The following is a 14,846-nucleotide window of genomic DNA, read 5'->3' as shown; positions in this document are numbered from 1 at the left end:
AAAGCCGCGCTGGTAAAGATGGCTTACAGCAGCTCCGACGACGAGAGGCCTCTCGCTAGGCAAAACGGTCACGGTACGTTTTCTTCACTGCCTTAATTTAATGAGTTGTGCAAATTTCTCTTATGTTACTATTGTCCTACGCGCTTTGCGACACGTCGGAAGATTCTTCTTTCTCCTTCTCCGTAAATCGCCTCGAGGATTTGCCACAAACGCGCCCACTAACCAGCACCCTCATACAGTTTCGGCTGCAAAAGTCACCGCATCGATGGACAAGGCTCTCGATCGCTCAGTACCCAAGTCCTCCGCCGGTGGCGAAGGCATCCTTGTTCCACACAGCAAGGCGGACGCGATGGACATCGACAGCCCTCCCAACAACAAGCGCAAATCCCGCAAGTCGATCACAAAGATTGACTACAAGGATGGCTCGGACAGCGACGGTGCACCTCTGGTAATTTGACAGCCAGCGGCTGGTTTATGCTTCGCGACTTTCTTTACTGACCAGACTGCCCCAGGCCAAACGACAAAAATCCAAGAAGGCTCTAGAGTCTGATTCCGATGATGAACCCATCGGCAAATCAAGGTCCAACAAGCCCACTCCTCGCAAGGCCGTCGATGATTCTTCCGATGATGACATTCCGCTGGGCAATCTTGCCAAGAAAAAGGCTGCCATAGAGCATGCAGCCGCGAAAGAGGCCCAGGCCATACGTGCTCAGGATAAAAAGAAGAAGGCCACGCCAAGGAAGAGCGTTAAAGACGAGTCCGACGACGATGCGCCTCTGGCTAAATCGTCTGCAACCAAGCGACAATCCAATGGCGTCGCCGCCAAGCGGAAGTCGAACGGCGTAAAGAAGGAAGAGTCTGATTCTGACGCTCCGATCTCGAAAAAAGCCAAGGCTCCCGCAGCAGTCAAGAAGGGCAAATCAACCCCTGCGAAAGACACGAAAAAGGCTGCCAAGGCAGAGGAAGAGGAAGAAGAAGGGTACGAATGGTGGAATGCCCCCAAGCCCGAGGACGACTCCATTAAATGGCAAACACTGGAGCATAACGGCGTTTTGTTTGCTCCTGCCTATGAGCCTCTCCCGAAGCACGTCAAGCTCAAGTATGATGGCCAAGACGTGACTCTGCCTCTCGAAGCCGAGGAAGTGGCTACTTTCTGGGTGGCCATGATGACGCCTGCGTCGTCTCACCACCTCGAGAATCCTACTTTTCGACAGAATTTCTTCCATGATTTCTCCGAAATCATCAAGAAGGCGGGTGGTGCTAAGAACGCCGCTGGCGAAAAGGTAGCGATCAAGAGTTTGGACAAGTGCGACTTTGGAAAGATGTACGACCACTGGCTAGCGAAGACGGAGGCCAAGAAGAACAAGAACTTGTCCAAGGTTGAGAAGGAAGCTGCGAAGGCCGAGAAGGACGAATTGGAGGCCCCCTTCACCCATTGTCTTTGGGATGGAAGAAAACAAAAGGTTGGCAACTTTCGTGTTGAACCGCCGAGCTTGTTTCGTGGTCGAGGCGAGCACCCCAAAACTGGCCGTGTGAAGACGCGGGTCTGGCCCGAGCAAATCACAATCAACATTGGCAAGAAAGCGAAGGTTCCAGAGCCGCCGAAGGGCCACAAGTGGAAGGCTGTTCAGCATGACCAGAAGGCTACCTGGCTTGCTATGTGGCAAGAAAACATCAACGGTGCCTACAAGTACGTTATGCTGGGAGCTGCCAGTGATGTCAAAGGGCAAAGCGACTTCAAGAAGTTTGAAAAGGCTCGTGAGCTGAAGAAGCACATCGACAAAATTCGCCGCGAGTATACCAAGGAACTCAAGAGCGAAGTCATGGCTGATCGTCAGAGAGCTACAGCCATGTACTTGATCGACAAGTTGGCACTCAGAGCAGGTAACGAAAAGGACACCGAGAATGAAGCCGACACTGTGGGCTGCTGCTCACTCAAATACGAGCACATAACTTTGGAGCCACCGAACAACGTCACTTTCGATTTCCTAGGCAAAGACAGTATTCGCTACAATGAGACTGCCAAGGTCGACGCGCAAGTTTTCAAGAATCTGAAACTCTTCAAAAAGCCGCCAAAGTCGGACGGTGATGACCTCTTCGACCGCCTGACCACCTCTCAGCTCAATAAGCACCTGAACAGCTACATGCAGGGTCTCACGGCCAAGGTATTCCGTACTTACAATGCATCATTCACCATGTCGAGGCTCCTTCGAGACCTGGAAAAAGACCCTCGCTCCAGAGGCTCGATCGCGGAGAAGGTCAAACTATACAATGACTGCAACCGAGAGGTTGCTATTCTTTGTAATCACAAGCGTTCAGTCGGCGCTAGCCACGAGCAGCAGATGCAGAAGCTAGGCGACCGTATCAAGGGCCTACGATATCAGCAGTGGCGTACCAAGATGATGATGCTTGACATTGATCCGAGCCAGAAGAAGAAGAAAGGTGCTGCCTACTTTCAGCTGGATGAGGAAATTGACAAGGAGTGGATCCTGGAGCATCAGCAGTTTTTGATTGAAGAGCAGCGCACAAAGATCACCAAGAAGTTCGAGAAGGATAACGAGAAGCGAAAAGCGGAGAAGGAAAAGCCACTGCCAGAGAAGGAGCTCAAGGAGCGTCTTTTGGCTGTCAAGGACCTCGAGGCCAAGTTCAAGAAGGAGAACAAGACAAACAAGGTCGAGGCTGAAGGACGCGGCCCGACTGTCGAGAAGTTGCTTGCGCAAGTGGAGAAGATTGATGATCGTGTCAAGGTGCTGGAGACGCAGGCCGAAGATCGTGATGGCAACAAGGAAGTAGCTCTGGGCACTTCCAAGATTGTAAGTCGATTCAACGGTGGCGTTTTGTGCGCGTGCAACTGAAGACTAACGAATGTGCTAGAATTACATTGATCCCCGCCTCACAGTTGTCTTTTCCAAGAAGTTTGACGTTCCTATTGAGAAGTTCTTCTCCAAGACTCTGCGAGACAAGTTTCGATGGGCCATCAAGTCAGTTGAGGATGCCGATGATTGGGAATTTTAAATCGAGGATTGAATCTGCGCTGCATGGCTGAACTCTACATCTTGGGAGGTTGTACTGACATTTCTTTTTTACTCGTTTCTTCCTTTTCCCACTCCTCGTGCTTTTCTATCCTGTTCCTTTTAATGCTTGCTCAGCTCATCTTTTTGGGGTTTGCTCTGTTTTGATTTGATTTGGCGTCTTGTGCAGAGAGGGGTATCATCATACAGTCACGGAAAAGGCGCGAAGACGGTATTAGAAACCAGCTGGTGACTAATGAATTGGATTGTACGATGACAACGTTTTTTGCTGCACGGGAGAATGGGAAGCAAAAAATTGGCGTTTTTTCAAGGGCGACCAAAGGCCACCACTGGCATAGAGGTCGATATCGGTATAGCCGATGAAGCAGAGATGGATGGCAAAACTTTTTTCTCGTTCTTTGAACTAGTTACACGAGCATGGGTGTATTTTAGTTGGTGCCATCATTAAGCTGTCACTGGCAAGCACGGCAAGGCAATTATATACATGATGCATACAAAATTCCTTCATTACAGTAGCTTAGTATAGTTGTAGTATTGGTGAATTAACTTTGCTTTATTGGGCATTACTCTTCGTCTCGGGGCAAGTATATTGGAAAAGCTTGCGCTGTGTCGCGATTATTCCTATTCAAAGTTCATTCTATATGCAGTTCATGTCTTGCTCATGAGTTGACCGCCCCCAAACGCCGCTGGCGTCCCTGCTTGAGGGAACGCAGGTTAGGCAAGTAGCCCTATAATGTATGTACCTCTATATACGTTCAAAAAAAACAGTCATTATCTCGCCGAGAATCATTACACAATTTCTTCTTGCGCCTCGTCACCGTAAAAACACACCGGTATTGGCTCACAACGCTCTGCCCATGAGAATGGCGGCGCCGACCACCACAGAGGCCGAGACGGCCGACAGCAGCAGCGAGGGCGCGAGGAGCGTGGCGGCGGCCGAGGAGCGCAGAATCTTGCCCGCGGGGGTCATGTACCAGCCGCTGGGGATGCTGCCGCCAGTGGGCGGGTTGGTGCCGACCCAGGGCCAGCCGGTCTGGGTCTTTGTGGCGGGGCTGCCGTCCTTGCCCAAGCCGCCGACGGGCACACCGGGACCGGCCGTGGTGGCGGGGGTAGGAGGGGTAAGGGCGCCGGTGGCGGTGACGGTGGGAATGTTCTTTTGGCCGCCGGCGTTGCCGTTGACCTGGCCGTCGACGGCCTCGATGGACTCCCAGGAGCCCGAGGTGTCCTTGTATCGGTACTGCTTGCCGGTGGAGTAGTCGGTGACGCGGAGCGACTTGACGGCCATGGCAAAGGGCCCCTTGGAGAAGTCGGTCGGCCCGCGCGCCCACTGGACGGTGCCGGGCGGGTTGCGGGCGGCGTCGCCGCCAGCCCAGGCGCCAAACTTGAGCTGCATGGGCGTCTGCGGGTACTGGTTGGCCTCGGCGTCCTGCTGCTTGAGCTCGCGGACGGCCTTGCCGTCGACGGTCCAGACGATGCGGTCCTTAGTCCAGTCTATAGCGTAGGTGATCCAGCCGGCCTGCGTGCCCTTGACGGCGTGAAACTGGCCGCGGTTGTAGTCGGTGGTGAGGCCCTTGCCAAAGTAGTTGGATTGCATCTCGTCGGGGTTGCTGCCGAGCCACTCCATGTCAATCTCGTCGAGGTCGTCGGACTCGAGCACGACCGAGGACACGATGCCGGCGCCGGGCGCGGCCTTCATGACGATTTCGACGTGCCCAAACATGATGTAAAAGAGCGAGTTGAGCTGCGGCGCGTCGCCGCTCGCGGCCACGGTGAAGGAGGCGCCGTCGGAGCCGTATGCCGGGACTCCTTGCGCCTCAAACGAGTTGACGGAGCCTTTGCTGAAATCAATGTCAATGGACATGCCGAGGGCTGTGTTGGGCGGGCATGATGCTGCAGAATGGTTGTTAGCATTGGGGGAAGGAGGTTCGGAGGAGGAGGTTGTGGCCGGGGGGGGTGCTCGTACTTTGGTGCAGCGGATTGCATTTGCTCCATGTTTGCGCGGCCGTGATCGCGAGGAGTGAAGCTCCTGCTGCTATCCGAAACGGTATTCTCATATTTTGTGTGAAAGCTTTGTGTATGTGTGGTGAGGTGTTGTCTATGGCGGGGTAGGTAGGTTTGCTGTTCGTTGGCCAGGCGCAAGCAAGTAAGTAGTACCAGTCGAGGTCCCGCGGCAGTCAGATTCTGATTTGATGGATGTTCAAATGGAAAAGGAAACGGAATGCAGAACAAAGAAATCGGAGAAGGGGCTCAACATGAAATACAAGGAGAAAGAGGAAAATTGTCAGGCGTTTGCGCCAAGGTAGGAGCCGGGGTTGTGCATCGCCCAATGGCTCCCAATCTCGGGAACCTTTTTTTCCTTGGTCGAAAATCCTATTCCCAGCCACGCGATGCGTCACTGCAAAGGCCGTGTCACCGGGAAGCAATATTTACAAACGATTATGCACTGGATCCAACATACGAGAGATGAAGGACTGGGAACCATAAGTAATTTCAAATATCGGCCACGTAATATCTTGTCGAAATGTTTCTCCTCGCAAAACGTATACTTGAAACACATTTGTGAAGATACTGCAGTCTTGGAGTCGATAATAGTCAGTGGCTGGGTTTCAGGCGGCGCCTACCTACGCAAGTATGGCACCTCATTTAGCGATTCTTTGCAGTGCATTTGGCGAGCAAAGCTCTCCCTGTAATGCCCTGTATTGCCCTGTTATACTCTGTTATAACTCTGTTGCGTCCTCGGGCCTTCGCTGTAACAGCAACCCTTTATTGGTGGGGCTGGGTGGCTGGGCAACTGGGCTCGCCACAACACCACTAAATAGGTGGCTGGGCACAAGGTCTTGAGCTACTAAGCGTCATCTATCCAACGAACTCTTCTCGTATACGCAATCTGTTTCTAAATATTCTTTCAGCTCTCTTAGGTACATTCTCCATGTGTCATGTCTTTTTGCCCCTCGGCGGGCCGACCTAGCCGTACCTGCATCCGCATGCAATCGACCAATCAGGATGCAGTTTTCTATTTAGGTATTGCAGCGTTTCTAATCCGTAAAAACATAGGAATTGTATGCCGGCACAAACCACCTCGTTTCTTGTAAGTTTTCTCTTCAACTCCCAATAGTCCTTGGTTCTTCGGTAAAACATGAAAACCAATCAAGAAATGGACTTGTCTAGGCATGGAATAAATGCATGGGTGGATAAGTATTATTACACAGATGTACAGCTCAAAAAGCCGACAGCTTTTTGAGAAATGACATCCCATTGTACAACATTTACGCTCGTCGCTGCATCGCTCCAGACCGCAAAGAGTTCAGGCTGATGAAGCTCGCGCAGCAATTTAAAAGTCGTTGCCGAGTCTCTCGCGGAGGCGCTTCTGGGTCTCGGCAAAGACCTCGTCGGCGGCCTTGACGGCCTCGATTTTGACCACCTTGCCCTGCTTCTCGTAGTAGTCGACGACGGGCATGCTCGTCTCGATAAAGGTGCGGAAGCGCTTCCGGATGCTCTCTGCATTGTCGTCGGCGCGGCCGCTCGTCTTGCCGCGCTCGAGCAGGCGCGCCTCCATGACCTTTTCGGGGCAGTCGAAGAAGAGGACGAGCTTGGCGGGGCACACGGTATCCTCGAACTTGTAGGCCTGGTCGAGCTTGCGCGGGAAGCCGTCGATGAGGAAGCGGCCCGCGCTGCCGGTGCCCTTTTGCCGCAGCGCGTCGGCCATGGCGTTTTCGAGCAGCTTGACCGTCACCTCCATGGGCACGATGAGCCCGTTCTTGATGTAGTCGCGGATCAGGTCGCCAAACTGCGAGCCGGGCCGGTCCTGCTCGGCGCGCAGGAGATCGCCGGCCGACAGGTGCGTGAAGCCGTGCTGCTCAACGAGCTTGGCGCACTGGGTGCCCTTGCCCGCGCCGGGGCCGCCGAGCACAAACACGACGGTGACGTCCTTGGGCGAGAAGACGGGGCCCGCGTCTTGGGCCGCCGCCGGCGTGCTGGGCTGCGAGCCACCGGGAACGGGAGCGGTGCCTATGGATATCGCGCTCGTGTTAGCCCAGAGGAGCTCAAGGAAACCATGGTGAGGCCGCTAGGGGAAGGGCCATTCGTATATGGCCAATTGGAAGCCTCGACAACAAAGGCTTGCGGAGCTTCAGGCGCTTGAGGGGGCATCGTTGGAATTTTCTCGTCGGTGGAAATCGGTGCGAAGTGGTACGGGCGACGTTTCAAACACGAATGCAAGAAGAAAATCACGGGACGCGGCGCAGCGCTTCTCAGGACTCACCCTTGCGGCGGTTCGCCAGGGCGACGTAGCCAGCCGTGCCGAGGCCAATGATGGCGAAAAAAGGCCAGAACTTGACCTTGTTCGGGTTGTTGGCGCGTGGGGGTTCGGACGAGTACGAGCGATGCTGCCGCTGCTGGCGAAGCACTCGCGAGAGAGCAGCAGGGCGTGAGGCCGTCGTTGAAATAACGCTGGTGGCAGGTCGGAGCTGCTGTTGCGCCAGGCGGCCGGTTAGACGGCCGAAGGGCATGCGGATCGACATGGTGACTATTGTGCTGCGGAAGCCCGGGACGGGAAAAGAGGAGGAGGGTCGTGACGAGAGAAGGAGAGTGACGACGATTGCTTTCAAGATGGAATTGGCTGACCTGGAGAAGCCCCTTGCCCAGTGCTTGTGAAGGCGTTTTGTGATTTTATTAGCACCAAGTAGCTCATATCGGGGAGCCCCCACTTTTCTACTTTTGGAGGGCAAGTATTCAACTTTGTAAGGAAGATGTCATGATCAATTGCTGATTTTGCATTGCTAGTCTTTTTGACTCGTTGCTTTTACTAGATGGATGCTTTTACTGGATGCTGTTTTCGTCGTCTGGCCGGCAGGGAGTAAGCATAGTGAGCAAGGATTATCAAAAGCAACGACTTGGAGACTGTTATGCAGGCCCTGCAAGCAAGCAAGATATTCAATGACAATAGACTTGTACATGAGAAACTGCTTCAATGCCCTCATGCTGGTATTTATTTACTGAAAAGAAAGTGTGCCATTCAGTTGCCTGAATGGATGCCCTAAAATTAGTAGCGCGGAGCCGCCACCATTTCCATATTCGCCCGAGCAGTGAGTACAGCCAGCTAGGAGCTGCTAACTAGAGCGATGAGACGAGACGACTCGATGCTGGTGCATTCTTTCTTTCCAGCTACAGCCCAGCCCTAAAATAAGTCAATATGAAGAGCTATGCACGCTTGTGCGCGTTCTAGCGCGTGTCTATCTCGTGAGAATCTTAAAAGTATAAGTATACCTAGATTTCCCCGTCTTCGTTCCTACATTCCCATCTTCACATGACACACTCTTTTCTCAAACGAGTCTTTCTGCAACTATACACTCATTTACTGCCTTGTCAGCCGCCACAATGAAGTTGGCCACCATCTTCGCCGCCGCCGCCGCCGCATTGACGAGCTTTGCCTCGGCCGCCGCTATTGACATGAGTGGTGGTGATACCTGCCTGCCTAAGTACGGTCGTTGCTTCCTCCTGGACGGCCCCACCAGATCTTCCGCGCCTTGCTGCGACAAGCTCGTCTGCCTCGGCTTACACTGCATCGAGCCTGGGACGCTTTAGTACCTGACTGGACAAGTACGACAACTGCTACGTCCTCTGGCGAACTCTAGTCCGACAAGACGTGCTGCGATGGCCCTGATTACGCTGCAGACAGCTGCCGCGACCGCAATGAGGAGACGGCTGCTCTTTGTACATGACCTGATAATTACCCCCGGAGGTGACAACATGTGGTATTAGACAAGCAAATGGCTGATGGCCAGTCAACAAATACAAACCCAGAAACCAGAAACTCTAGCGTCGCTGCCCAAGAGTAAAGATCAAGGTCAATCTTTAGGTGGAGAGCACAAATGACAGTCTTACCGAAAGGAAAAAGTCATTGTTCACGGTATTGTAATGCCATAAGTTGTCCGGCAACGAGTATGCATTGGTAATCTGTATTGGTAGTTCACACGCCAAACATTGATTCAGTTGTTTGAAATCAAACACGCAGTTCAATCAATCGGCTCAGGTGTCTTGGTGATTAATATAAGCTCGACTGTGTCAAATGCAAATGGCGCGAAATAGCGCCGTGTTTATCCTGCCTCTGTATAACTGCAGGACGGGCTGATGCGGGATTATGCGGGACTATGCGGGGCTATGCGGAGAATCCGCTAATAAAGCCAACCACCAAAGTCCACTCCAACATGATCAATCTTCTCCAAATCATTTGACATCTAAGCCTCACTCCTATTCACGATATTACTGATCAACCCACCGAAAACTGGGCGCATCTTCTGCATGTTTTCCCACTTCAGTAGTGGCAGCTTCGAGAGGAAACATGTAGACTTTGATGGGCCCAACTCACAGCCGAGCTAGGCTAAGATGAAGAAACACACCGGTTCGCATCACTTTCTCCTCATGGGACATGCCATCATTCTATTGTGCTAGATACCGATTAGTGATCCAGCTGCGGCCAGCTTCTTCGGGCAACCTGTGCCACATGGGTTCTTTCTATAAAAGGGCGCCACTATCCGGCTTCTGTGAACATGAACCATCTTCAAGATATACTGCAGAAAACATTCCGTGACAGAACTCTCTTACATTTCAGACATGTCACCAGACTCAAGTCTTCCTCTTGTATTTGTTGTTGGCGGCACTGGGGCGCAGGGCATTCCCGTCATCCGCGGTCTTGTCAGTGACGGTGCATACGCCGTCCGCTTCCTGACCCGCGATGCTACGTCGAAGCGTTCCCAAGAGCTTCTCAAACTCCCAAACGTCTCAGCGGTCGAGGGCTCCTTTGCAAACGAGACCGACTTGCGGCAGGGGCTGCGCGGCGCCAGCTATGCCTTTATCAACATTGACGGCTTTAATGCAGGAGAAAAGACGGAAATGTTTTGGGCGATGCGGTCCTACGAGCTGGCCCTAGAGGAAGGCATCAAATTTTTCGTTTACGGAAACCTCGACTTTGTCTACAAAAAGGGCGGCTATGACCCGACGCTGCGGTGCGGTCACTACGACGGCAAAGGCCGAGTCGGGGAATGGATCTTGCAGCAGAACAAGCAGGCCCCCGAGAGCAAAAACAAGATGGGCGCCGCGCTCTTCACCACGGGGCCCTATATATCCATGGCCGTCGGAACACGCACCCCCATGTCTCCGACCGTCGAAGACGGCGTCGTCACCTGGCGCGTACCGCTCGGTCAGGGTGCCGTCGCTCACGTGAACCTCGACGACTGCGAGTACTATGTCCGGTGGCTGCTGGACCACCAAGAGCGCGCCAACGGCATGGACCTCGAAGTCGCCATTGACATGATTGCCTACGACGAGCTCGCGCGCGCCTTTACGCAGGTGACTGGGCATCCCGCGCGCTACGTCGACACCTCCCTCGCCGACTACTGGGCCGGAGGGCCGCTCGGCCGGGGCACCACCGCCGCGGGCTACAACGCGGATCCCGACGATCCCGCGACCATGACGATTCGCGACAACTTTACCGGCTTCTGGAACATGTGGAAGCGCTCGGGTGGTGGTGGCGGCGGCGACCGCGGCGGCGGCGGCGAGCGTGTCATCCAGCGCGACTTTGCCTTGCTCGACGAGATTCATCCAGGCAGAATCAGGTCCGCGCAAGAGTGGTTTCAAAAGGAGGAGGAGAGGAGCGCGAAGCTGGGTCTGCCGGATCTTTGGACGCGGGTCAACAACCTGCGGCCGGTGTTGAAGATTGCAGAGGACGGTAGACAGGGACGGCTTTGAAAGAGAACTGTATTGCGTTCAAACTCCTATCTTGAACAGAGCCGGCCTCGAAAGGCTTGCTGCTGGGGGCATGACGTCAGTGAACGGGATATGGACATGGTGATGTCGTGCGCCATGGATGTACTGACTGGTTTCTCACCTCGGTTCGTAATCTGGTCACAAACAATTCTGGGGTTCTGCATTTCTGTCAGACTTGTAATTCATTAGCTAGACTCTTTCCCTAGCTGCCGCAAGAAACTTCCTTCATCCGTCTTGAATCTATGCTGTCGATCTGTGCAAAACGGCGAGACTGGCATCCGCTGTTCATTCTGGACCACTCGTCGAAGCGAAGCTCGACGCAGTCTAGGTACTGGTAGTATCGCGATTCCTTTGAGTGCCATTTGATAGCCAAACGATGGCACCCTCGGTGAAATGACTCCTGCTACCTTTGTCTACATCGCAAGTCAACGTGGAAGTTCAAGCATGGCATACGTGGTGAGCTTCGATATGATGTAGTGAGTTTTCCGCTCGCACATACCGTCCGTTGATATTAAATTATATTTCAATCCATCTCTGCAATGATTGACTTGAGCGTGATGAGAATCTATTAGATACATGGTACTGAAAAACGAGGTACTCTGGGAGTACCTATGATTGGAGGCACAACATGAGTACAGATACACCGCTGGCACACAAACATATGGATGCGCAGTTTGCATGGTTACTTGGGTATGATTACTGTGGCTTTATTCGTCCGCTGGGCAGAGTTCTTGCCCAGCACCTGAAGACTCGCATTCGACGTTCTTTGTGATAGCGCTCATTGGGGCTATGAAAGCCTGAACCCTGTCGACGCCTACGGCTTTTTCTCATGTTCGAGGTGTCAATGCATGATACCCGTGGTTTATATGCGTACTTTGGTTTTTCATGGGAGCGTTCGTTGGTGAGCAAGTTCGCATCCTGACGCATGCTGATGGTTGGCAGATGTTCTCGTGGCATGTCAGTTGAGCCGGTGATGAGCTTGCTGTCCGAGCCGCCACGCTGTGAGAACGACTTGGAGAACATGGAACATATAGTTGAGCGCAGTTAATAGACATGTTCACAGTAATAATATGACTGGAGGCACATCACTCTTTGTGACAGCAATCGATAGTGTTAACTCGCCGTCGACTTACGACAATCAGAAGTCATCTTCCTCATGAGGTCCTACTTCGAATACATGGCTGCTATTGTTCTAATATACACTATTGTCACTGGTCAACATTCCCGTGCGGTAAGTTCAGCAAGTATTGGTCGCTTTCGAACGCGTGGCGGTAGAGCTAGCCTATTCGATCATCAGACGACACGGGCAGGTGTTCATTTGCACTTGCCCTTGCAGGCTTCGACACACTGGCGAATTGCCAATTCCTTTTTACCTGGCTGATGATGCCCTTTTTTTTTTCTTTCTTTCAATCCCCTTGCTTCCAATTGCATCCATTCCTCTCACGACTCGCCGAGGCCCACGCCGCCTCGCCCACACGCAGTTGCCCTACCCTAAATGGCACCATGACGAAATCGCGGAACTTTTTAAGTTCACTCAGCTTGCCAGCTAATGCACGCCTTCTCGGGCCAGTTTTTAGACTTCACGTGGGCTCATTGACGCCAAGAACACCGGCAGACGCAGGGAGCTTGGTTCCACCACGTCCGTTCTCTACTTGTCATTGAAGGAAGAACTGACTTTTCAACATAGGTACTGGGCGGAATGAAGTCGTTTCCTTCACCGGCGTGGTCTTGGAACGATTGATGGGCTACATCACATGGGCATCAAGGTATGAGGACATGTACGGATATATAGCACCATATGGTTTCCTTGCATCGCTGGGTCACGAGAGGACATGGAATGGCAATGCAGATGTTGCAGCTACGCGGGGTAAAACCTTGTCTCTCGGCGGATCTAGCAACACGGTTCTCATGCGGAGGCGTCTTATGCGGAGCCTCAACTCGCCTCAGGAGACGCTCAAGCCTTTTTTCCTCGTAGTCGCGCATCATGAAACGTCGATCTCTCGCCGAGCGGCATTGCCTCACAAGCTAATGGAGCGGCCGACCACGCTGCAGACTAAAAACTGAGAGAGACGAGCTGATGGCTGGGCGATGGACTTGAGATGGCATCTTGTTAGATGCACCCTCCCTCCAACAAGCCAGAATGGCACGAACACATGTTTCGCAGACACCAACCCATCTTTGTTTCCTCCTTGGCCATGCACATGCTTTGCTGCAAGGGAGCGTGCATCGAACCGTCACGTACACGACTCGAGAAAGACACTCGACCAGCTTTTACATGTATTACTGAAATCTGCGCAGAAGAGAATGACTGACAATGAAGAAGCAAAAAACAGTGGCAGCCAAAAAAAAAAAAGAAAAGCAGTCATGCCATCGTCTGCAACGCAAAAAGAAAGTAAAAAAACAAAGATGAAGAAGCTAGTTAAGCAAGTTGCAATTAGAAAAAAAGAAAAAACAACAATATTTTCCACGCTTATACTACGAAACATGAACACTTGATCCAGTCTCAAAGTTCATTTTTCAAAAGATGACATTTTTCTTAAAAGAAAAAAAAAAGCAACAATCGTGACGCGCGACATTGCGTAGCAGATGCAGGGGACACAGCTGCTCGAGATCCTCCGCCTCTTTCCCTTGATGATGGCGGCTGAAGATATTCATTGAAACTGAGAGCAAAAAGACAAGACTGCATTGCCCCAATCAGATATCCATCAGATTACCACCCAAGCTCAACGCGAGGCATACAACCAAGGCTGTGCGGTTGAAGAGCTGCCCCATACCTTGTGCGGTCCAACGGGCACTTACGCCATCGTGAAACATGGGATCTCCAGATTGCAAGCCCGAGGACGGCCGGGGAATTTAAAGTCGACACATCATCGAGCAAGTCGCAGAGAGATCGGAAGAAAACGAGACATCAGAGGCTATTTGGTCAAGGAAGGGAGGGCGTCAAGCTAAAGTGACAGGTACGAAGACTACGTATGCACATTCCAGTCAACCCTATTAGTGTAAAGCATCGCGTCGAGAAATCTGTCCCTCTTCATCGAGCCGCTTATTTTTTCTTTTCTTTTCCTTTTGCCCCTCAAGTCTCTGATGGAGGGACGGATGAGATGGAGCATTTGAAATATCTCTCGTTACGATTCAGTTTGGTAAAGAAAACAACGCGTCTGTCTCGACACACCCCAGGCCCCCAAGACGAAAAAGTAAAAAAGAAAATGTAGAGAAAGAAAAAAAAAAAGGCGCACCTCGGACCTTTGTCAATCCCTCTCTACGCCGTTACTGGAAGGCAAAGCAATTGACTACTCGCCCTCTCAATCCCTTCTTCGTACGAGTCAAGGCCATGCCCAAGCACGCAGAGGGTCCAAACGGGTGACAAGAAGAGTGGCTTGCATGAACAGGATGTGGTCAGCGACGGGAGAGAAAAAAACCTAAAGTGACGGGAGCGGGAGGAAAGATTGTGTGGTGGAAAGAGATGGCAAAAGCAAGCACCGCCTGAAAAATGTCAATGCATCTCATACATAGGCAGCTCGGACGTCTCAAGGCCGATGCTAGATGCACAGGCAATCTGATTACGACATCTAGAGATGCCGTTCTCATCCATGCTCAACTATCTACCGGAAGACTTCTCCGGCGAGGCAAACACGGGCATAACTCGAGTCAGCCAGCAGGCCGCTGTCTCGCCGGCTCTCGCTTGTCGCATTCTGCCATGACCTTCTTTCTTGTCATCGCCTGACAGGCAACGCTCAGACCGGCCACCGTCCGACTTTTTTTTTTTTAAGTGTAAGTTGTGTAAGTTGGGACGTGCCACCCACATACAGGACCCTACACGCGATCAGAGAGTCAAAAAAAAATGTCAAAGCGATGACAGCCTTGACACCAACGCACACCAACGCACACCAACGCCAGGGACCACTTTACCAAGAAAGCGGTATGGCAAAAGCAAAAAAGTAAAGAAAAAAAAAAGGTAAAAGAAAAAAAACACACAAAAAGAACTGAAGACGACAAAGAAAAGGCAAGGGAGGAGCCAACGCAGGTGTTATCTGAAAAAGAAAACATCAT

At 52.2% G+C, this 14,846-nt stretch overlaps 4 protein-coding genes across 4 annotated transcripts; 2 read left to right on the top strand and 2 right to left on the bottom strand.

The window, feature by feature from the left end:
• Positions 1–18: 18 nt before the first annotated feature.
• On the top strand, positions 19–3,015 carry BBA_00975 (topoisomerase I; the record flags this gene model as incomplete). Its single annotated transcript, XM_008596072.1, has 4 exons — positions 19–73; positions 240–448; positions 513–2,813; positions 2,875–3,015. 4 exons carry the CDS (start codon positions 19–21, stop codon positions 3,013–3,015), a joined length of 2,706 nt encoding a protein of 901 aa, XP_008594294.1.
• An 858-nt stretch (positions 3,016–3,873) lies between these two features.
• On the bottom strand, positions 3,874–5,086 carry BBA_00974 (glycosyl hydrolase family 16; the record flags this gene model as incomplete). Its single annotated transcript, XM_008596071.1, has 2 exons — positions 3,874–4,922; positions 4,996–5,086. The coding sequence occupies 2 exons, from the start codon at positions 5,084–5,086 to the stop codon at positions 3,874–3,876; spliced, it is 1,140 nt and encodes a 379-aa protein (XP_008594293.1).
• A 1,277-nt stretch (positions 5,087–6,363) lies between these two features.
• BBA_00973 (UMP-CMP kinase) lies at positions 6,364–7,552 on the bottom strand (the record flags this gene model as incomplete). Its single annotated transcript, XM_008596070.1, has 2 exons — positions 6,364–7,040; positions 7,294–7,552. The coding sequence occupies 2 exons, from the start codon at positions 7,550–7,552 to the stop codon at positions 6,364–6,366; spliced, it is 936 nt and encodes a 311-aa protein (XP_008594292.1).
• Positions 7,553–9,644: 2,092 nt separating this feature from the next.
• BBA_00972 (NmrA family protein) lies at positions 9,645–10,778 on the top strand (the record flags this gene model as incomplete). The annotated part of the gene is made up of 1 exon (XM_008596069.1): positions 9,645–10,778. One exon carries the CDS (start codon positions 9,645–9,647, stop codon positions 10,776–10,778), a length of 1,134 nt encoding a protein of 377 aa, XP_008594291.1.
• Between the last annotated feature and the right edge of the window lie 4,068 nt (positions 10,779–14,846).

The sequence above is a fragment of the Beauveria bassiana genome, assembly GCF_000280675.1.
Source record: "Beauveria bassiana ARSEF 2860 unplaced genomic scaffold BBA_S00002, whole genome shotgun sequence".
Lineage (NCBI taxonomy): Eukaryota > Fungi > Ascomycota > Sordariomycetes > Hypocreales > Cordycipitaceae > Beauveria > Beauveria bassiana.
The sequence above is the reverse complement of the archived record's forward strand: the minus strand, read 5'-3'. Positions and strand labels throughout refer to the sequence as shown.